The sequence below is a fragment of the Mastigoproctus giganteus genome, chromosome 1 (assembly GCF_048544385.1).
Source record: "Mastigoproctus giganteus isolate SK-2022 chromosome 1, ASM4854438v1, whole genome shotgun sequence".
In the NCBI taxonomy this organism is placed as follows: Eukaryota; Metazoa; Arthropoda; class Arachnida; order Uropygi; family Thelyphonidae; genus Mastigoproctus; species Mastigoproctus giganteus.
This window is the reverse complement of record NC_143575.1, coordinates 242,801,992-242,826,640: the sequence shown is the minus strand read 5'-3', so window position 1 is coordinate 242,826,640 and position 24,649 is coordinate 242,801,992. Positions and strand designations below refer to the sequence as shown.

General features: G+C 38.0%; 1 protein-coding gene across 2 annotated transcripts in view; it reads right to left on the bottom strand.

Annotated features, from left to right (window-relative positions):
- rho-7 (rhomboid family intramembrane serine protease rho-7) overlaps positions 1–24,649 on the bottom strand; it is a 162,306-nt gene that overhangs the window by 112,128 nt on the left and 25,529 nt on the right. For both annotated transcript variants that reach the window (XM_090376613.1, XM_090376603.1), the window contains exon 4: positions 9,058–9,202. In XM_090376613.1, the coding sequence (XP_090232739.1) occupies positions 9,058–9,202 (145 nt within the window). The remainder of the gene's footprint in view (positions 1–9,057; positions 9,203–24,649) is intronic.

Below are 24,649 nucleotides of genomic sequence, written 5' to 3'. Positions count from 1 at the left end.
TGCACCGTGGGGTGAAAATAAGCCAGTGGCTTGTTTTCATGCTTTGGATGATGTTCTGCTGGGATACCCTGGATCCAGTCATCCATGTGCCAGGCACTCTGACATCTACCATCTACATAAACATCATTGCTGACCAGGTACACCCTTTCATGGCAACGGTCTTCCCCTCTGGCAGTGCCATCTTTCAGCAGGATAATGCACCATGCCACACTACCCGGATTGTTCGAGACTGGTTTGCGGAACATGAGGAAGAATTCCAGGTATTGCCCTGGCCTCCAAATTCCCCAGACATCAATCCCAATCAAGCATCTGTGGTTTGTGTTGGAACAGCAACTCTGATCTGCGGCCTCTCAACCACGGACCTCACAGGAGTTAAAGGTTTTTTTTTTTTTTTTTTGATTTGGTAGTTGTTGGCGCATCGGCTTCTGTGGCCATATTGCACCTCCCAAGGTTTTTGCAGTACTTTGATCCAAGCCCGAGGCGGGAATCGAACCCACGACCTTTGGGTTGCCGGGCAGGTACTTTTACCCACTCGGCTAGCCCGGTCGGCTTGGAGTTAAAGGATCTGCTGGTATGTGTTGGTACCAGATACCACAAGACACATTTAGAAATCTTGTAGCGTCCATGCCTCGCCAGGTACAAGCTGTTTTGGCTGCACATGAAGGACCAACATCATATTAGATAGGTGGTCATAATGTTTTGGCTCATCAGTGTATTAGTTACTTACAAACTTATATTTTATATCTAACTTCTTGCATTATCATATTTCCTCTATTCTTACCATTGCACAATATGTGTTCCTACACTGTGAATTGAAGAGATTGTCAAAATAATACATAATTATCAAATGCATAAATAAATAATAATAAAGGAGAGAATAAAACATAGTAACTAACTTAGCAGAGAGAAATATCCAACAATCTGAACAGAAATCACTGATTGCTATCGTATTATTTTGCACCAACAGTAATATATCACTTCAAAACTAGATATTTCTCAACCTAGGCATAAAGTAACAGAAATAATAGCTAGCAACAAACACGCAAGGAATAATTCATAGCAAACAAGTGTAATTTCCACACTATTGCAAAATAACTTGTAACAAACATATTACTGTTGACATGGCCTTCGCATGCTAGACATGGCCTTCGCATGCTATAATATGATAAAAATGGGAAAATTATTAAAAAAAAATTCAAAAGCCACCAAGTAAAACTTTTCCTATATTTAAGACAGAAAAATTAGATTTTTATCTTTAACCAATAATTAATGTGGGCTTATTATTTTCAAATTAGAGTGCACATGTAGCAGTATTACTGCAGGGTTAAAAGACATTTACTCTATATTATAAATTTCATATATATTTTATTTAACTGAAGAGCAATTACTTTCTGTTTTTATTAAAAAACTGGAATGTACTGGCTAACAAATCAATTTAAGATATATAATCAAATTTACAAAAAACTGTTATAGGAAAGCTATAGAGATTTATTTTTTACATTGCATAGAGTGGGCATCTGTTAATTTCCCGATTTACTATTATAGTATTAGCCACACAATGCAAGGAAGCCAGAAGCATAGTATTAGCCACAAAGTATAAGGAAGCCAGAGGCTTTTGATATACCCCAGGGCAATAACACTACCTTCTCTTTTTCTCTCCAGCAGGAATCTGAATTCTGTAAATTGACTGCCTCAACTACCCATGGAAGTACCTTATTCCAATAATTAACAACTCTGGCTTAAGAAAAATTTGTTACAATACAGTCTATAATTCTTCTTTCTTAGTTGGAATTTATGTCCTCTGGTTTTAGTCATTCATTTTACTATTCCTCTCAGAGCCTCTTATAAATCTCGACCTGATTCTCTCTAAAGTATTTAGTTAGCCTTATATAGCTCACATATTCAAAATCTTTGCATGTGCACCCTTGTGCCTGTTTGACTAGTCATGCTGCCTATATTTGAACATTTTCAAAAGTTCAATGTCTTTTGTTATATGGGGCCTCCATACTCACACATTGTATGGAGTATTTCAAGAGCAGCCGTACAATTGCTTATACAGTGGAATCATGGCCTCTGTATCTCTAGAAACAATTGTTTGATAAATCATCAATACCTGAGAGCCCTCACTACTGCTTCTTTGTGCTGAAAAGAGAATTTCATGTCTTCCTTATTGTGACTTCCATATCCTTTTCCATATCCCTTATCATTTTTAATTCAAGCCCTCCAAGTATATAAGTTATTTTGGGGTTATTACTGCCCAAATGTGATTACCAGTGGTATATCACACGTGAGAAATAACATTTGCATTAAAGCAAAGCTGTCACTTTTCTGACCATCCTTGAAGCTTATCCAAGTAATCACAAAGGATATACTACTTGGTGCTAATCATTAACCACTCTCCTGATCTTGACATCGTCTGCAAATTTTTACTCATCTAAGGATCTTACCCACTATCCTAACACGCTCAATCTTATACAGATTTTAGAAAAAGCATTTGACACATTCTTGCACTTCTTGTGCAAGAATGAGTTAAATGCTTTTTCTAAAATCAAAATAAACAATGTTCAAATTATTTTAACACCCATGTCTCCAAATATTAAGCTATTTATAAAATATGTCACTGACACAATTACGGATACTGATGACAATGATTTAACATTAGCATTAGTTGCGGCATATATGATGCAAGAAAGCAAGCTTATATAGCATCAGTCAAAAAAAAAAAAAAAAAACCCCTTCCCATTTCACCCGTCCAGTCACTCCAAATGTTTGTCTAGTTAGCCTTAAATTTATTTAAGCCATCAACTTCCACAACAACAGATGGAAGTCTGTTCAAGCAATCAACTATCCGCTGGCTAAAGGCAAACTTCCGCACATCTATTCTACAACTGTCTTTCCTCAATTTGAATCTATGCCCTCTCACGTTCTTAATCTGAGTAAGCAGAAGTATCCCATTAGCATTGAGCCTGCTCAAACCATTCACGGCCTTATATGCCTCAATCAGATCACCTCACAGATGCCTTGTCTCCAGATGCTGCAACTTTCACAACTTAAGCCTCTCTTGGTAAGAGCACCCCTTTGTTCCTCTCACCAATCTTGTTGCCCTTCTCTGTACTCATGCTAGCAACTCTACATCCTTCCTAAAATGAGGCCTCCAGACTTGCATGCAGTACACAAGGTGGCCTGACCACTGCCTCATACAAGGGGATAACCACCTCCTTGTCTCTGATAGCAAAATTCCTATATATCAGGGGTGGCCAACGGGTCGATCGTGATCTACCAGTCGATCACGGATTTAATTTCGGTTGATCACGACGAATTTTAAATATACAGTCATCCCTCGATTTGTGCACCTTGTGCAATGAAATTTTTGAGATGGTAGATCGCGGCATATTTTGAAGAAAAAAAAATGGATCACATCACAAATTAAGTAGGCCACTCCTGCTGTATATCATTGACAAAACTCCATAACCTGCTCTGGCAGCCCATCTACACTGCTCAGAGAACTTCATCTCTGACTGCACAATTACCACCATGTCTTTTTCATTCTCCACCTTCCTGTTTGTTGTTTGTTTGTTATTTGGTTTTTAGGAGCATTAGCAACTAAGGCCATATTGCTCCGGGGATATACGGTGGTCATTCCCTGACCTTTCCACATCCTCCATATTTGGTGGTCACAGGCTCGAACCCCGGTCTAATCAAGCGTGTGCTACGCACTGCTGCTCCTGCCCACCTGGCTATGGAGGCGCCCACCTTCCTGAGTATAGTACCACACTGTTGGTACATTTCTCTTGGGTTACTGCTACCCGTACACAGTACTTTGCATTTGTCAATGTTAAACTTCAGCTGCCACTTCTCAGCCCATCTGCCTAACTTTTCTAGATCCTGTTGCAGTAGCATACTGTTTTTACTGTCATTAACAACGCTTCCAACTTTTGTATCATCTGCAAACTTGGACATTAAGCCCAATATAATTTCATTGTTATCACTGATAAATACACAAAACGGACCCAGCACCAAACCCTGGGGTACTCCACTAATAACATTAGTTCACATATAGCAGTGTCCATTTATTACCACTCTCTGCCATCTCCCACTCAACCATCCCTTTATCCATTGCAGCAAGTTGACCTTAATGCCATACCACTCCAATTTGTAAAGCAGTCTTCCATGTGCAACAGTATCAAAAGCTTTCCTGATATCCAAGTATATGATATCAAAATTATTTTTTGCATCCAGTTCCTTTGTGACCACATCGTAGTATCCAATCAACAAACCCATGCTGATTTATATGTTTAACTGATTTTACAACAAACTCAGAAATGGAAAAGAGATTATAGCATCAATTTCATTAACCATACCATTAGTAGGAATAACAATATCTGAAGCCTAAAATTTTCAGTAAACCTACCCATACAGGTGAGTATTTACATTTTTATTTTCATTATAAACAGATACTTAAAATACCTGTTTAATATAATCATTATTAAATGCCTTCCTTTAAACTTCCAACAAGAATGATTTAAACAAAGCAGTTACAAATATAAAAAAATATGTTTAGTATATATTCAACTAGATTAATTGCTGGCTCTATTAAAATGATACGATGAAAAATCCACGCAAATAAAAGAGTTATTACACACTCCCAAATAGGATCGTGCTTAAATGATAATAAAATTAATTAATAAAAACAAATAAAATTAATACTAAGAAACTCTTATATAAAACTTGGTTCAGTAAAAGATTTGTTTGTGCATGTCAAGTACTATAGTGGATTACATTCACAGTAGCACTACTGCTGCAATGTCAGCAGCCAGCTTAAAGTTTAGTTCTAGTTATTTAATTAAACTAAATAACTAGAACTAATATCTAGTGCTATTTTAATGTGTGAAAAAAAAACATGCAGATTAACTTCACAATTATAAAATTTTGATCTTTTCTGAATTATGAAAAGCAGAACTGTTTTGTCTTTTCTTTTTTTTTTTTGGTTATCAGGATTTAAACTGCCTAGCAAATGCAATTGTTTTAATGCCTGAGAGCAGAATGAACTTTGCCTTCACTACAAGCTGCTTTGGTATTGGAGTACTTTTAAATAAATTGCAGATTAATATTTTGTCAATGCTATTTATTTAAAAGTAGTGTAATACCACAGCTTCATAGTGAAAGCAGGTGTGACCATTAAGACTTAAGGCCATTGTATATACTATGCAGTTTAAAATATTGCTGGCTAAAATAACACAAGAAATGAAGTGAAAGTCTTCCAACATTTCATAAAGTAGTTAATCCTGTATTTTTTTTTTTTTTTATAATTTAAACATTTTGTAGGGCTCTAGATACAGTGTCTATACCATAACTTAAATCTAGTTATGGCTGATTTTACAGTTTTCAAAACTAGTAGAAGACATAAAAAAAATTTTGTTTTGCTTGTTCATGAGTATAATAATGATATAATAATTTGCATGAGTATAATAATGATTTTTAATAATGATATAATAATTTGCATGAGTATAATAATAATACTCATGAGCAAAAGCCTTTGCTTTTGCTCATGAGTTTACAAATTGAAAAAATTGCAATTTACAAATTGAAAAAAAAAATTAACTGCGTTATGCACCAATACATTTGATATGTATGTATGTATTATAATGCTAGCACGTAGGCCAATGCGTTATGGATTCAAGGCCATTCTGACTGTTGTCGAAACTCCCATTATATACGGACTCTACTAGCATTCATACATTAGTAAGCACTAGATTCCAAGCGGTGAGGTCGTTGATTGTGCGTAAGCTGTACAAATATTTTTCGCTGTGTATTTTTATTAAAGATTATTTTTTAAAAACGTTGCACCTTTATATGCAAATATGAGTGGAAAGAAGAAATTTAATGGCGCCGAGTGTTCTTCTAGATCCAAACATCGAACGAGGTATGAAAGTAAGGCAGGCGCTGCAAAATGACATTCGATGTTATAAAGAGATGTATGCAGATAAAAAGAATTAAAAACTATGCAAACTAAGCTGATCAGTTACATATACAGGCATACCTCGGTTAACGTTACCTCTGATAACGAAGCTTCGATATCAGAGGTAACGTTAATTTTGGCAATTTCAAGCCCCATTTAACATAAAAAAAAATATTCCAGTTTAATCACCTGAAATCTAAACAAACTGAAGAAATTACGGAAACCTTTGGGGCTTCTCGTGGTTGGTTCGAGAAATTTAAAAAACGGGCCAGGATTCATAGTGTAAAATTAACAGAAGAAGCTGGAAATAAGTTTCCAGAAAACTAAAGGAAATAATTGAACGTGAAAATTTTCCAAATTTGGTGTTCAATGTTGACGAAAGCGGTTTGTTCTGGAAACGGCTACCAACAAAAAGCTTCATTTCTATTGAAGAAAAATCAGCTGCTGGGTTCAAAGCAGCCAAAGACCGTTTAACGTTACTCTTTGGATCAAATGCCTCTGGCGATTATAAATTAAAATTGTTATTAGTTTACCATTCAGAAAATCCGAGGGCGTTAAAAGGTAACATAAAAATGAATTTACCTGTAATATGGAAAGCAAATAGAAAAGCGTGGGTTACCAAGGAGTTATTTACTGATTGGTTTGTTAACCACTTTTGTCCTGAAGTAAAACGGTATTGTCAAAAAAACAACTTTGAAGAAAAAGCTCTTTTGTTGTTAGATAATGCTCCGGGACATCCTACTGATCTTAACACGTTGGACACATGCATTCCTGTCAAAGTTGTGTTTCTTCCAGCAAACACAACTTCCTTGATTCAACCATTGGATCAGGGAGTAATAGCATCATTTAAAGCTTATTATCTGTGTCGAACATTAAGCAGTTTAACTGAACTAGAGGATAAAGAGGAAATGACAGTTAAAACTTTTTGGAAAAACTACACCATTAAAAACGCAATTGAAAACATTGATAGTTCTTGGAAAGAAGTCACTAAGAAATGCTTAAATGGAGTTTGGCGCAAAATATGGCCAGAAGTTGTACTAGAAGAAGAAAATAACATCCAAGAAATTAGAAATGAAGTTATCCAGATGGCTCAATCAATAGGTTTCGAAAATGTCGATGAAGAGGATGTTAGAAATTTATTGAATGCAGAAGATAATGGTTTTTCAGTGGAAGATTTAGAAAACCTTGTTAGCAATGAAGACGAAGTTAAAGAAGTTCCTGCCGAAAAAGTGTTAACAACCAAAGATTTAAAAAGGTGCTTAAATGACATTGAAAACGTTTTAAATTTTTTTAGTGAAAATGATCCTGATTTAGGAAGAAGTATTATTGTTAAGCGATCAGTGTTAAATGCAATAACTCCGTATAGGCAATTGTTAAATGAAAGAGAAAAAGAGCATAAACAATCAACTTTAGACTCGTATTTTAAAATGTGATTTCACTTTGTATGTAAGTTGACTGTTTATTTAATAAAACTTTTCTTTGTCCGAAAAAAAAAAGCTTTTCATTTTCTTTACCATAAGAATGTATCCCTATTCTGGCCATAGTATTTTTACCTCTGAAAACGAAGTTTCGCTTAACGAAGTAATTTCGTGGAACGCATCCTATTCGTTATTCGAGGTATGCCTGTATTTTTAAAAATAAAAATACAGTACATACTTCACTTATATTTTTTTGGTATGTACATACTGCAATAAAAATCATTTCTACTGTACTTACTAGTATTTTTCATTTTTATCATTTTAGTTCCTTTTTTTTGCAAGAACTTCGTGTGCATCAATTTACAGTAAACAAACACCTATATATTTTTGCAACTCGATCCATATAATCAAATTGTTGGAATGCATTACATTAAAATACATACTAATAATAATACCTCGATCAACGCGGTTTCGCATAGTGCTGTATTTTTTGGCACGAATTAAATGCTATACGAGGTATTCCTGAACTGTAATAATTCTACTAATAATTCTTACTGCTAGGTAGTGCAATGCAAGAGTTATTAGTGAAAGATGTACCCCAAAGAAGACTTTTAAACAAAATATATAATCACTTTTCTTAATTTCTTTTAGTTATAAACCTTTTTATGAATAAAATTAATACAGAAAATAATAAATTCTTGATATTTAAAAATCAATTATTAACAGACTCAGCACATTTATTCCCAGAGAAACTGATAATGGGTAGATCAGTCTAAAAATATTATCATAATATACAGGATGAATCATAAATTACTTTACACATTTCAAACTGAATACCATTAAATCTTTAGTTTATAGAGTACTAAAATTTTTTTTTTTGTTCCAGAAACCTTTTAAACTTTTTTTTTTATAAAGTTGCAGAAGTTTTATAAAGTTGCGGATAAAGAAATTACAATTCTGTACAATTCTTTTTTACAAAGTTCATAATGTGACTTATTTGTAGAGAATGGCAAAAACATTGCAAATCTGCTTCATCATCAACAACAAAAAAAAATTCATCAAAATAATTAAGAGATTTGACAGTACTAGTAGTATTCTAGTTCGTATTCTATCAGAAATACAGAAAATATGAAGCTCTACAGAGCAGTCCTCAACTCTTAAAATAACAGTTATCATCTGAACTGAAATCAGTATAAGAATTTTAAGACTAAGGATACAAAGTTTATATTCAAAAATTACATCCAGTGCTAAATGACAATGATTCCGATAAGAAGAAGCAATTTTCTGAAACTTTCATCCAAAAGATTGATGAAAACTAAAATTTTACCACTGAGTGACTGACAAAGCCTCCAATTTAACTCCAGAGCAATTTTTTCTATGTGGTTATTTGAAAGAGGCAGTAAACTTAAAAATTTATACATTCTGAAAAGATACATGCTGGGCAATTTTCTAAAATTAATCATGTACTAGTGATAAAAGTTATGCCAATATGTATAAAAGAATGCATTTACACAATGGAACCAAGAACACCATTTGAAACAAAACTGTTTAATCAATTATATTTAAACTGTTTTCAAACTTTCTCTTGATATACTGAAACTAAAGTGTTAAGTTACATATGTCTCATCCTGTACAAAAATTTACAGTGCAAGAAAAAAAAGAAAAGGCTTTTACACTTACTTGATGCAGGATTAGAACAAAAATACTTTATTAGAATGGGATGAAGTAAAGGGATTCTCCACAAACCAAAAACAAATATATTTGCTGCAATAATACCCCATGCGATTTTTTGACCATCTGTCTGACTGTTCCACCACGAATTTATCTGTTTCCAAAAATAATAAAAATCTCAAAACTCACTGAAGAGCAGAGTGAAATGAAATCAAGATTTTTATAATTGTGTATATCAACATATTTTGAATTTATCTCAGCAAGGCAGCAAATAAAACTATTCCTTACAGGAGTTGACCACATTCTGATCTACTCTGAAAAATCACATGCGTTGCTGTTAAATAGTGCCACAACCTGTATTACTGAGTTCTAGTCTACGTTTTTCTGAGATAAATAATTTGATTTGGTAGTTGATAAGTAGGATACATAATTCTCAGCTTTTTCATCAGAATGACTCTATATTACAAAGTAATGCAGGACCATGTGAACAGGAATGCAGTTATACTGCAGTCTCAGCATGGATTTGTTAATGGGCAATCTTGTCTGACCAACCTGATTTGATACTATGATGAAAAAACAATAACCGGATGCAAAAAAATAATTTTGGCATATACTTAGATTTCAGAAAAGCTTTTGACACTCTTGCCCATAAAAGACTACTGCATAAATCAGGGCAGTGTGGCATTAGGGACAAGTTATCGTTATGGATGATATTGTTGTACACGTTGACACTAACAATATTAAGAGTAGGAAACCGGCGGAATTACTTAACAAGTATAGGTCAATGTTGAAAAAATTCCGTGAGTTAGGTTTAAATTTGAAAGTGTCTGCAATTCTGCCAAGACATAATAGGAGGAAGTATATGATGAGAACCTTGTCGATCAACTCGGGCCTGAACAGATTGTGTTGGCTCAAGGGGTAGAATTTTTCTCAGCCTGGTCTGTGCTTGTTAACAGAAAAGACTGCTACTACAGGGATGGGATACACTTAAATAGAAACGGTGCAAGAATATTACTGATGCTATCGAGGCAGTGTTAGGTGGGTCGGAAAACTGCTAGCTTGGGGGGGATACACGGACTAATAGATTAACAGTAGCCGCTAGTAGAGGTCAAAGTGATTCTTGCACTGCTTCTATTGGAATGAGCAGCAGCCTGGAAAACAAGGTGCAGAGACTACTGGGAGTCATTGCGGAACAAGTAAATACATGGGCTGTGTTAGGGTAACTAAGAATAGGAACAGGTGCACGTATACGTGCGTGTACACCAATGCTAGGAGTTTGGTAAATAATATTTGATGAATTTGAGGTGTTGGGCAAAACTTCAAAGGCAGATATTGTTGAGATATCAGAGATTTGGTGTCACACAGATATAAGGAATGCAGAACTGGAATTTGGGGAGGAAGGTGTGTACAGGAAGGATAGACAGGATAGGAAGGGAGGAGGGGTTATGCTGTTAGTTAAGAAACACAAAATCCAAGGAAGTACAGCCAGTCGACATGGCTGAACAGTGCAGTGTCAAGTCAATTTGGTGTGACATAAGCACTAGGAAAGCAAAACTGAGAGTAGGAGTGTGTTATAAGCCTAGTGACTAAGGAGCCTGAACCACCAAGACCAATAACTTGAGACAGATTCTGGGCACCCCTCTTCAGTAGCATCAACTGCTAACCTCATAAAAGTTCAATTGAACTGAAATTCACTTCTTTCATCCAAGTTCCATCAGGCTGATATCTGCAACTGAATCTCCAGACAAGATCAACCAGTACCTGATCCCACTCAAGACTCCAAACCCAGCCACTGGAGACACCAGCAGCTTTTCTGCCACAATCCATATTGGCAATGAAGCCGAGCACTCTAGCCTAGTTTTCTTTCACTCTCCTCTCCGGGCGGGGGGGAGGAGATTGGTTCCTGTCTCCTGCCACCCCCTTCTGCCTGGTGAGGCATGGCCTTACTCACTGAATTTCTGGGGGTGCCTTCTCTATCGTCCCCATACCTCAGTCTTGCCCCCCAGCCTTCAGTTCCCCCTCCCCTCTGTCTAACTCACAGTGTACACCCCACACAAATTATCAATTAATAAGTCCAAATTTAAACCATGCTTACATAAACCTCTCTTGGCCTTTTATATTCTAGCGTTAAGCCCCTTTTTTATTTATTTATTTTATATTTCTTTTTTTCACATAAACCGTTGCCACTGAAATCTTTCGAAACTAGGTGGCAGGGCCTGCCAGAGTAAAAACATCTACTGGGTACTTTACCTGCCTCCCCGGGGACAAGTGCGGTAACAGTGGGGCCCAATGGCTAAATGGTCAGAAGAACAACAGTACACAACATTACACATCTGTCGACTCCCAACACACTTCTTAAATCTCTGGCCTTCACAGAGTTCTGTGCTACACAGAGTACACAACGTAGAAATGGGGAAACCCCTGGTGCCGTCAGACAACTAAAGCACTTTGCCCTTGACACTGATGAGTATAATAAACAACTGTACAGAGAAATAGTGTGCCAGTAAATCAGAGTATCTTATAATGGCAAATTTTCATTTCCCAGATATTGACTGGAATTTGTGGGTTGGTCACTCACTCACTAGCAAGGCTTTTGTGGATTTATTGGATGATTGTTTTCTACAGCAGCATGTTTGGAAGGAAACTAGAGGAAGTAATACTCTTGATCTGATTATGATTATCAGTAGTTATTCTTCATGCATTAAAAATCTGCAGATGAAGAAACCACTAGTTGGCATTGATCACAGTGTACTGAAGTGGGATTTACTCAAAGAGGTAACTACCATCAGGGGTAAAGGGAAGAGTTTTTGTTTTCATAAAGGTGACTACTGTGGTCTGAGACAGTATGTAAATTTTATACGGTGGGACCAACTGATGATGTTTCCAACAGCAAATTCAAAATGGGAAGCATTCAAAGAATTAACTTGGAAGCTACAAGGCTTTACATACCAACTAAAAAATATTGTTCAAGGTTTAGGCCTAAATGGCGGTCAGATGAACTAATGAGACATGTGGCAGAGAAGGAAAATGCATGGGATACAGGTGACACAGATGCCTATGACAGATATAAGCTGGTCTGTAACCAAGTCACAAAGGAGGTTAGGCAGGCAAAGTCAGATTACGAGAAATCTTTGGCAAAGAATGCAAAGAAAAACAGCAAAGGGTTCTTTACTTATGTAAACTCTAGAAGGAAGGGGATGAATCAGATTGACCCAGTTGCTCAGGTAGCTAACAAACTAAATCAGTATTTTGCATCTACATTCACACATGAGGAGTTATTCAGGGAGGGGAATGCCAGAGGTGAATAAAACTCTGGCAGTGAGCTAGATTATTTTGTAATAACCAAGAGCAAAGTGGAGGATAAATTGTTGAAGATAAACATAAGGAAGGCACCTGGGGTGGATGGGATCTATCCGGTTATATTAAAGGAGACAACAAAGTAAGCAAGCAAACCCTCAGCCATAATTATGAGAGCTTCCTTGGACTCGGGGGGAGGTACCCAGGGATTGCAGATGTGCAAATGTTACCTGATTCACAAAGGAGGACCAAAGGTCGACACAAGTAATTACGACCTGTTAGTTTAACTTCTGTTCCAGGGAAATTAATGGAGGCACTGGTAAAAGAAGCACTGCAGGATCATCTAGACAAGACTTCAGTTATAGCTTGGATACAGGATGGGTTTGTTAAGAGGAAGTCTTGTCTGACGAATTTGATTGGATACTATGATGTGGTCACAAAGGAACTGGATGCAAAGAATAATTGGGATCTTAGAGAGGCTTTTGACACTGTTGCACATGGAAGACTGCTGCACAAATGGGAGCAGTGTGGCATTGGAGGTAAATTGCTGCTATGGATAAAGGGATGGCTGAGTGGGAGAAGACAGAGAGCGGTAATCAATGGACATTGCTCTTCACGGACTAATGTTATTAGTGGAGTCCCTCAGGGTTCAATGTTGGGTCCATTGTTGTTTTCTTTATTTATGAATGATATTGATGATGGTATATCAGGCTTAAGGTCCAAGTTTGCAGATGATATGAAGGTTGGCAGAGTTGTTAATGACACTAATGACAGTACACTGCTGCAACAGTATCTAGAAATGTTGAGAAGATGGAGTGAGAGGTGGCAAATGAAGTTTAATATTGACAAATGTAAAGTACTGCATATGGGAAGCAGTAACCTCAGAGTAACGTATCAACTATGTGATACTACCCTGACACTCGTAGAGAATGAAAAGGACCTGGGGGTAATTGCGCAGGCAGATATAAAGTCTTCTGAGCAATGCAGATGGTTTGCAAGAGTAGCTCATGGTGTCTTGTCAATGATATACAGGAATTTTTCTAGCAGGGATAAGGAGGTGATTATCCCCTTGTATAAGGCAATGGTCAGGCCACACCTTGAGTACTGTATACAGGTCTGGAGGCCACATTTTAAGAAGGATATAGAGCTGTTGGAACGAATACAGAGAAGGGCAACAAGATTAGTGGATGGAATAAAGGGTTGCCCTTACAAAGGAAGGCTTAAGTTTTGCAGATTACAGTGTTTGGAGACTAGGCACCTGCAGGGTGATCTGATTGAGGTGTATAAAGCCTTGAATGGTTTGAGCATGCTGAATGCTGATGGGATTGTTCCTCTTGCACAGAATAGTAGTAGTAGTAGTAGTAGTAGTGGTGGTGGTGGTGGCACATGATGCAAGAAAGCAAGTGTAGGAGCTTATGCAGCATCAAGCAAAAAAAAAAAAAAAAAAAAATCACACCATTCCCTCCAAATGCCTGTCCAGTTCCTCCTTAAATTTATTTAACCTATCAACTTCCACAACGACAGATGGAAGTTTGTTCCAGCAATTAACCACCCGCTGGCTAAAGGCAAATTTCCGTACATCTATTCTACATCTGTCCTTTCTTAATTTGAACTTATGTCCCCGTAGGTTGGTAATCTGAACAAGTGGAAGGATCCCATCAGAATTCAGCGTGCTCAACCCATTCAAGGCCTTATAGACCTCAATCAGATCACCGCGCAGGTGCCTAGTCTCCAGCCACTGCAATTTGCAGAACTTAAGCCTCTCTTGGTAAGAGAATCCCTTCATTCCCCTCACCAATCGTGTTGCTCTTCTCTGTACACGCTCAAGCAAATCTACATCCTTCCTAAAATGAGGCCTCCAGACCTGTACGCAGTACTCAAGGCGTGGCCTGACCATTGCCTTATACAGAGGGACAATCACCTCCTTTTCCCTGCTAGCAAAATTCCTATATATCATTGACAAAACCCCATGACCCGCCCTAGCCGTCTGTCTGCACTGCTCAGAAAACTTCATATCTGACTGCACAATTACTCCCAGGTCTTTTTCATTTTCTACCACCTTAAGTGTAGTACCACACAGTTGGTACGTTTCTCTGGGGTTACTTCTACCCACATGCAGTACTTTGCATTTGTCAAGGTTGAAATTCAGTTGCCACTTCTTAGCCCATCTGCCCAAATTATCTAGATCCTGTTGCAGTAGCACACTGCCATTACTGTCATTAACAACCCTGCCAACCTTTGTGTCATCTGCAAACTTCGACATTAAGCCTGATATACCTTCATCAATATCATTGATAAATACACAAAACAACAGTGGACCCAACACCGAACCCTGTGGGACTCCACTAATAACATTAGTCCACGAAGAGCAGCACCCATTGATTACCACCCTCTGTCTTCTCCCACTTAACCATCCTTTTATCCATTGTAGCAACTTACCCTTAATACCATTCTGCTCCAATTTGTACAGTAGTCTTCCATGCACAACAGTGTCAAAAGCTTTCCTGAAATCCAAGTATATGATATCAATATTATTTTTTGCATCCAGTTCCTTTGTGAGCACATCGTAATAACCAATCAAATTTGTCAGACAAGACTTTCCCTTAACAAACCCATGCTGTGTTTGAATTATTGCTGCAGTCTTGTCTAGATGATCCTGCAATGCATCTTTAACCAGCGACTTCATTATTTTACCCGGAACAGAAGTTAAACTAACTGGTCTGTAATTACTCGTGTCACCCTTCGATCCACCTTTGTGAATTGGGGACACATTTGCACATCTCCAGTCCGTGGGAACCTCCCCTGAGTCCAAGGATGCTCTCATAATTATGGCTAAGGGTTTGCTTAGTTGCTTTGCCGCCTCCTTTAAAATAACTGGATAGATCCCATCCACCCCAGGTGCCTTTCTTATGTTTAACTTCAACAATTTCTCCTCCACTTTGCTCTCAGTTATTACAAAATCATTAAGCACACTGCTACAATTTGATAACCTTCTTCCATTTTCAAATTGTAATAATTCCTCACGTGTGAATGTAGATGCAAAATACTCATTCAGTTTGTTTGCTATCTGAGAAGGATCATCAACAGTCGAACCATCGATGTCAAGTGGACCAATCATATTCATCCCCTTCCTTTTAGAGTTTATATAAATAAAGAAATCCTTGCTGTTTTTCTTAGCATCTTTTGCCAAAGATTTCTCGTAATCCGCCTTCGCCTGCCGAACCTCCTTTGTGACCTGATTACAGACTAGCTTATAACTGCCACAGGCTTCTGCGTCACCTGATAATTTATATGCATCCCATGCATTTTTCTTCTCTGTCACGAGTCTCATTAGTTCATTTGATAACCATTTAGGCCTAAACCTTGAACAATATTTCTTAATCGGTATATAAAGTCTAGTAGCTTCCACGATTAATTCTTTGAATGCTTCCCACTTAGAATTTACTGTTTGTAACATCGTCAGTTGATCCCACTGTACAGAATTTAAAAACTGTCTGAGACCACTGTACTCCCCTTTACGGAAGCAAAAACCCTTTCCTTTACCTCTGACGGTAGTTACCTCTTTGAGTAAATCCCACTTCGGCACACTGTGATCACTGCCACCTAGTGGTTCCTTTATCTGCAAATTCTTAATACACGAATGATCACTGCTGATAACCAGATCAAGAGTGTTACTTTCTCTGGTTGCCTCTCAAACATGCTGCTGCAGAAAACAAACATCCAATAAATCCACAAAAGTCTGACTAGTGTGTGAGTGACCAACCCACAAGTTCCAGTCAATATCTGGGAAGTTAAAATCCACCATTATAAGACATTCTGATTTACTGGCCCACTCTATTTCTCTGTACAATTGTTCATTGTACTCATTCAAGTCATTAGGCCTATAACACACTCCTACTCTTATTTTTCCTTTCGCAGTGCTTATCTCACACCAAACTGACTCAACAGAGCACTGTTCATCTATATTAACTGGATGCACTTCCTTTGATTTTATGTTTTTCCTAATTAACAGCATAACACCCCCTCCCTTTCTGTCCTGTCTATCCTTTCTGTACACATTGTACTCCCCAAATTCCAGTTCTGCATTCCTTATATCTTTGTGACACCACGTCTCTGCTATCCCAACAATATCCGCCTTTGATGTCTTGACCAACACTTCAAATTCATCAAATTTATTTACTATACTTCTAGCATTGGTATACATGCAAGCATACATGCTCCTATGCCTATTCCTTGTTACCCTAACAAATCCCATATACCCAACTATTCCATGATGACTGCCATCCGTCCCTGAAACCCCCAACACCCCTCGATCCAGGTCACTTCTTATTCTAATAGAAGTTGTGCAAGAATCACCTTCACCTCTGCCTGCGGTTACTGTTAAACTATTAGTCTTTGTATCCCCCCAAACTAGCAGTTTTCCGACCCACCTAACACTGCCTCGATAGCATCAGCAAATATTCTTGCACCCTTTCTATTTAAGTGTATCCCATCCCTGTAGAAGCAATCTCTCCTGTTAACAAGTACAGTCCAGGCTGAAAAAAATTCTACCCCTTGAGCCTTGCACAATCTTTCCAGGACCGAATTGATCGACAAGGCTCTCATCATGTACTCCCTCCTATCGTGTCTGGGCAGAATTGCAGACACTTTCAAATTCAACCCTATTTCACGGCTTTTTTTCAACAATCGCCTGAGAGGGCATAATTTCAAATTGAGGAAAGGCAGTTGTAGGATAGATGTGCAGAAGTTTGCCTTTAGCCATTGGATGGTTGATTGCAGGAACAAACTTCCATCTGTCATAGACGTTGATAGGTTAAATAGATTGAAGGTAGAACTAGACAAACATTAGGAGTGAGTGGATGGGTGAAATGAAAACGTTTTTTTATTTTTTGACTGATGCTATATAAGCTTGCTTTCTTGCATCATGTGCCTTTACTAATGCTAATAAAGGGATGGTTGAGTGGCAGAAGATAGTGGTTATAAAGGACACTTTTCTTCATGGACTACTCTTAAGTTGTGGAATTCCCCAGGGTTCAGTGCTGCATGCATTGTTGTTTTTTCAACATTTCTTAATTATACTGGCGCCTCCATACCCCAGGTACGGAGGCGCCAGTATAAGCGCTGCTGCCCCCAGGTGAGAAGGGGCAGCAGTGCGTAGCACACTCTTCTTGATTAGACCGGGGTTCGAGCCCATCACCACCAAATACGGAGGAAGCGGAAAAGTCAGGGAATGACCACCGCATATCCCCGGAGCAATATGGCCTTAGCTGCTAATTCTCCTAAAAACCAAATAACAAAAACAACAACAACCCTTAACAAAACCATGCTGTGTTCGAGCTATAACAGAAGTCTTGTCTAGATGATCCTGCAGTGCTTCTTTAACCAGTGCCTCCATTAATTTTTCTGGAACAGAAGTTAAACTCACAGGTCTATAATTACTTGTGTCGCCCTTTGATCCTCCTTTGTGAATTAGGGAAACATTTGCACATCTCCAGTCTGTGGTTACCTCCCCTGAGTCCAAGGAAGCTCTCATAATTATGGCTAAGGGTTTGCTTACTTCCTTTGCTGCCTCCTTTAATATAACTGGATGGATCCCATCCACCCCAGGTGCCTTTCTTGTGTTTATCTTCAACAATTTCTCCTCCAATTTACTTTCAGTTATTACAAGATTATCTAGCTTACTGCTAGAGTTGAATACACCTCTGGCATTCCCCTCACTGAATAACTCCTCATGTGTGAATGTTGATGCAAAATATTCATTTAGTTTGTTAGCTACCTGAGCAGGATCATCAACAGTTGACCCATCGATATCAAGTGGACCAATCTGATTCATCCCCTTCCTTCTAGAGTTTACATAAGTAAAGAACTCTTTGCTGTTTTGCTTTGCATCCTTTGCCAAAGATTTCTCGTAATCTGCCTTCGCCTGCTTAACTTCCTTTGTAACTTCCTTGGGTTGATGTAAGAAGTGGGGTTCCCCAAGGATCAGTATTAGGACCACTGTTGTTTTTAATTTTCATAAATGACATTGATGAAGGGATAGAGGGCGTGATGTCTAAATTTGCAGATGATGTTAAAATTGGGAGAGTAGTTAATGATCACTGTCAAGCTGAGCTTCTTCAGAGAGACCTAGATAGACTTCAGGAATGGTCAGAAAAATGGCAGCTGTGCTTTAATACAACAAAGTGTAAGGTATTACACCTGGGAAACAGTAATCCCAAAAAAACTTATTCACTTGGTGGAGTTCAACTAAACCCAGTACTGGAGGAAAGGGACTTGGGTGTTACGATACGGTCAGACATGAAATTCTCTGAGCATTGTAAACAGGTTGCAGGGAAGGCCCATGGTGTCCTATCGATGATCTATCGAACTTTTGCAAGTAGAGATAGGGACGTGATAATCCCATTATATAAGGCTTATGTTAGACCACACTTGGAATACTGTGTTCAAGTATGGAGACCGCACCTGAAGAAAGACATCGAGCTTCTTGAAAGGGTGCAAAGAAGGGTAACTCGCCTGGTGAGATCGGCAAAAGGGCGTCCTTATGAAGAAAGACTTCGAATATGTGGGTTGCAGAGTTTGGAAACTAGACACCTTAGAGGAGATTTGATTGAGGTGTTTAAGGCTCTGAGAGGCATCAGTAAAATGAATGAGGACAAAATTTTCAAGATTATAAATGATGCTAGAACTAGGGGACATAAATTCAAGTTACGGGGGGAAATGTTTAGATTGGACTGCAGGAAGTTTTATTTTAGCCAGCGAGTTATAAATTACTGGAATAAGTTGCCTTCATGGGTGGTAGAGGCCGACAGTTTGGGGAAATTCAAAGGTCATCTGGATAGTACTTTCGGGTAAGGGAAGCGCATAGGATGATAGGTTTAATTTCCTTTTTATTTATTTTTTATTTTATTTATTTATTTATTTATTTTTATTTATTAATTATTATTATTTATTTATTTATTTTTATCATTGTTTTGTTCGGATTTTTTTTTTTTTTTTTGGCTGGTGCAGCATAAGCCATAGGCTTTCTTGCACCTTGCGGCCGTTACTAATACTAATACTAACTTGGTTACAGATCAACTTATATCATAGGCTTCTGTGTCACGTGTTAATTTACATGTATCCCATGCATTTTTCTTCTCTGCCATATATACGTCTAATTATGTCTGCCATAAATGTCTTATTAGTTCATTTGACATCCATTTAGGCCTAAACCTTGAACAATGCTTCTTAGTTGGTATGTAAAGCCTAATAGCTTCCAAGATAAGTTCTTTGTATGCTTCCCATTTTGAATTTGCTGTTGGTAACATCATCAGTTGGTCCCATTGTATAGAATTTAAATACTGTCTCAGTCCATCATAGTCGCCTTTATGAAAGCAATAACCCTTCCCTTTACCCCTGATGGTAGTTACCTCTTTGAGCCCACTTCAGCACACTGTGATCACTGCCACCTAGTGGTTCCTCTATCTGCAAATTCTTAATGCATGAAGAATCACTACTGTTAATCAAATCAAGAGTATTACTCCCTCTAGTTGCCTCCCGAACATGCTGATGTAGAAAACAATCATCCAATAAATCCACAAAAGCCTTGCTAGCGTGTGAGTTACCAGCCCCCAAATTCCAGTCAATATCTGGGAAATTAAAATCTCCCATTATAAGACTCTCTGATGTACTGGCCCACTATTTCCCTGTACAGTTTCTTACTCATCAGAGTCATTAGGCCTATAGCACACTCCTACTCTCAATTTTGATCTCCCAATGCTTATGTCACACCAAACTGACTCAACACTGCACTGTCCAGCAATGTCCACTGGCTTCACTTCCTTGGATTTTATGTGTTTCTTAACTAATAGCATAACCCCTCCTCCCTATCCTGTCTATCCTTTCTGTAGACGTTGTACTCCCCAAATTCCAGTTCTGCATTCCTTATATCTGTGTGACACCACGTCTCTGATATCCCAACAATATCTGCCTTTGATGTTTTGAGCAATACCTCAAATTCATCAAATTTATTTACTAAACTCCTAGCATTGGTGTACACGCAAGTATACATGCACCTCTTTCTATTCTTAGCTACCCTAACACAACCCATGTGTTTACTTGTACCGCAATGACTCCCAGCAGTCTCTGAAATATCCTGCATCTTGTTTTTCAGGCTTCTGCTCATTCCAATAGAAGCAGTGCAAAAATCTTTTTCACCTCTGCCAGTGGCTACTGTTAATCTATTAGTCTTTGTCTCCCCCCCAAGAAGAGGCACAAGAGGCACAAGTGTTAAGTGGAACAAGATCAAGCTGCCTATCTGCCGATAGTCATGTTTCTGTTAAGACAAATGGTATCAAACTTGTCAAGAAAAAAGGAGGGTCTGGAGGGACTTAAGTTTGTTTTTTATGCTTCGTACATTCTGCATGAACCACAAAAGCTTTCCTCTTTGTGAACCTGGTTGCATATGGCCCTTTTTTTGCTATGCCTGTATGTCCTGTCTGGGTCCGTTGTATGCGTTCTGTCTACTCCTCTCTTGATACAGCTTATTGAGCATGCCTAAGGATCAGCAGCTAGAATCCAAAATGATATGCTTTGCATTCACTGAGTAGGAGATGATAAAGGAAGAGTAGGTCAGAAACCTCGTTTTGATAGCCTTTGCATCAATCTTAATCCCATGTTCATGGGCAAAGAGAACCTTGATACATTCCGCTTGCGTTGAAGGGCCCAGTCCTGAAACAAAAATTCTTTCTCTGCTCTGTACAGCTGATATATTATAAATCTCCTCCAGTCTTCTTGACTGAGTGACCGAAACCGGTTGGCAAGGGGCAGAAACTTGTCTCCTGTATTGGTAATTTGTTCCCTTGGGGTTCAACTGTCAAAATTTCTTGGGTGGTAATAGCCATTTGGGGGTTATGGCTGTAAGATTGTGCTTGAAAGTTCAATTGATGAAGATGACTCGAGGCAACCACCTGAGCAAAGGTCTGTGGGGGGTTCTCTCATCTCCATCGTGTTGTTACCGTGGTTGGGCTGATTCAGAACCTGGCAACCATGCTTCTTCTGTTGTAATCTGCAAGGTTGATACAAGTTAGGTTCACTCAGATTCCAACATTGATCCTGGGTACATTGACTATTAGCAACCATGGGCAGGTCAAGCTCAACTGGGTCAGAATGCGAGGGATGGGGATGCATATCCAGTGGGTTCAGCTCAATGGCAGGAGTGAAGATCTGTTGAGTCAACCTGTCTGCAGCAGGTGAAATCTGTGAATTTTTTGGATCAGTTGTCCCTTGCTGGGAACAAATAGTTTGGGCTGAGGATAGCGGAGGGGAGTCATCCACTTCACATAAATGCTCCTGAGGTTCCCGATGGTCCATCACTGACGACTACTAGAAGGAAGACAGCATTCACTAACAAAAATTTTCAGATCTCTGAGTTGATCGTTTAGCAAGAGAACTTGATCCAGGATTTCAGTATTTTGGGCTCTGTGCCTTCTATTTTCAGCATTAAGGCAAGCAAGAGAATCCATTATTGGAGACAGGACCTCCCCTAAGCTGATCTTGAAACCCTCAGGGAGGGCATTGGTTGTAGCGGTGTTATCACTTAAAACATTTTTTATTTCCAAAATTTCTAAGGGAATATTCACTGGGGAGTCCACTGCGGAGATGGCAGGAGCGAAATCGTATTCCCGTTCTAAAAAGGCATCATCTATCCCAATGTGTAAGCTTGCACCATGAGGCATTCTCAATGCAGGCAATGATGTAGAGCCTCCCACATTCGAACAGAGCACGTGAAGCAACCCCGAGAACGTCGAAGGAGTTTCCTCGGTAAGGGTGATAGAAGGTACCTCTTCCTCCGAGATATCCGCCGGTTTTGAGTTACTTGCACAGAGGTGGCAAAGCCATTTTCTTCTCCTTTGTTTGCTCAACCAATTAACTTTAGGTGTCTGGCAATTATGGCAGAAGATTCTCTGGCACGAAAAGCAACGTATCATTGGGGCTCCCAGTTTACTCTCACAATCGGCACAGGACATTTGCTGAACACCCGTTCTATCCTTCATTGTATCAACCTGAATTGGAAGCGAAGGCGCTGGCTTAAGAGGGAATGAAGGGTATTGCTAGGTGGGCAGTAGACAGGAAAGTGAGAAGGCAGGGTGAAAGAAACTGTCTTGATGCCAATTTGCCAACTTAGCAGCTTGAAGCACAGTATAAATTCCGAGAAAGCTCACAATTAATAGTCAAAGTAAAAGTAGTCTGTTGAGAGTGTTGTCCAGGCAAAGAGCTGGCAAATTTCCAAAACTTGGTTGCCAGGCATATAGCAGACAAATAACCAAACGCTTGATTGCCAAGTTTCTTCCAACTTATTGCCAAAGGCAGTCTCACAAGTAAAGCGGGAGTGCAAATAGGTCGGAGTTCTAAACATTGCGCAATACAAGAGGTCAACTGACGAATAACTCCCAACACAATGCAACTGCTTGACTTTGTGATACAGCCGGTAGCAGGCAAGAGTTAGCGAGCAGTGAAGGCTAATAACCAAGGTGTTAACATCCGGGCCTTGAGACAAGCAAAGGTGGCAAATATGAATACAGTACAGGCAAGAAACAAATCATGTAAAAACAATAATTACCTAAAGTTTCATGGTATTCATCTTCACCAAGGATGCAGGGGGATAACTCAGGAAGTCATTATACGAAATATTACTGAGACTCGCTAAAAAAATGCATTAAACACTGAAAACTTGAGGAGCTCAAGATTAGGCAGCCATCACACCGACATGCATGCACACTATATGTAACTATAGAATATTCGATTTCCATAATAAATTGATCTGTGTCAAAGCATGAGTGGAAAAAATGCAGTTTTCCTTAAGTCCATAGGTTTTCTATACTCATATGGAAATATGAAGAGTTTGTAATAATAATTTTTATATTCAAAGATAGACAAGAAATTTTCCTGTTTATATTCCATTTTAGAAGATTCAAAGATGGCTAGAATTTATATGATTGGAGAAAAAATAGACTGTCCATTAACAGGATGTTATCAATGTGGCAAACCCAAAGTGTGTTTTAATGGATCCTTTGCTTTCTTTACAAAATGCTATCAATAAATATCTTGGCAAGAAACAGAAAAAAATAGTTTTCTAAGCTGAGATCAGTCTTTAAAACAGCAAAAGAACTCCACAACAAATTATTCTGTAGGGTTCACAATACGTGCATATTTAAATAGTTCAAACTGATGTTATTCAGAATAATACAATAACATTAGAATAACGTTAAATAAGGTTTTGTTAAGGAATTTTTAAAATTACTCAAGCTCACAGAAATATTTTGCTTATAATTATGCAATATCCTCTCCTTCCCTTTCAGAAAAATCTGTTTGAAGCTTGGATTATATTAAAACTGTTCAGATACAATATAGTACAATACAGGATAACATATTATACATGGTGTTTCAATTATAATTATTTATTTTTAAGTTTAGACAATATTTTGTTAGGATCTCTCTCTCTCTCTCTCTCTCTCTCTCTCTCTCTCTCTCTCTCTCTCTCTCTCTCTCTCTCCTTTTTTTTTTTTGTCACCTGTGGGTTTAAATTTTTGAACAATTTGATGTTAAAATTATGATGATGATGTTAAAATAAAATTATACTGCTGCTTAGATTCTACAATTTTGCCTGATAAACTGCCTATTTTTCAATGGAAAAGTTGTTTCTCCATCCTTGGTTTAGCCAAAAAATGTAATTAGTCTACTTCTGAAATTAATGTAAACCAATTCTATTTTAAGAAAATAAAAAATAAAAAACTGAATGGTTGTGTGTGATGACTGCTCTTTATCATGTGTATTTATCTGTGTAGATAAACACAGATAACAATTGTGTCATTTCTTTCCCCTCTTCAAATAAAATTGGTTTACATTCAAAAGGTACATATACTGATAACATTTTTAACAATAAACTGAGGTTGGGAAACAACTTTGACATTGAGAAAAAGCAGTTTAATTTAAATTCAACAAACTGAAATTCAGAAATCAGAACATCTAAACAGTAATCTTAATCCAATTTTAAACATCAAATTCAAAAATTTCACCTCAAATATGACAAAAACGGGTCCAGATAACAAATACTGTCTAAATCTAAAAATAAATGAGGCAATTTCTAGTGCCTTTTAATTGAAACACTATGTTCAAATGAAAAATATTAAGAACTGCTCATCATATGTACAACTGCATGTTATGAAGACTCCGATGTTGCAACTGGTAGAGCTCATTCACTGGAAATGACAGTTCACTGAGGGGAATCACCTAAATTTTCATTTCTTGTAGTGGATTACCATCA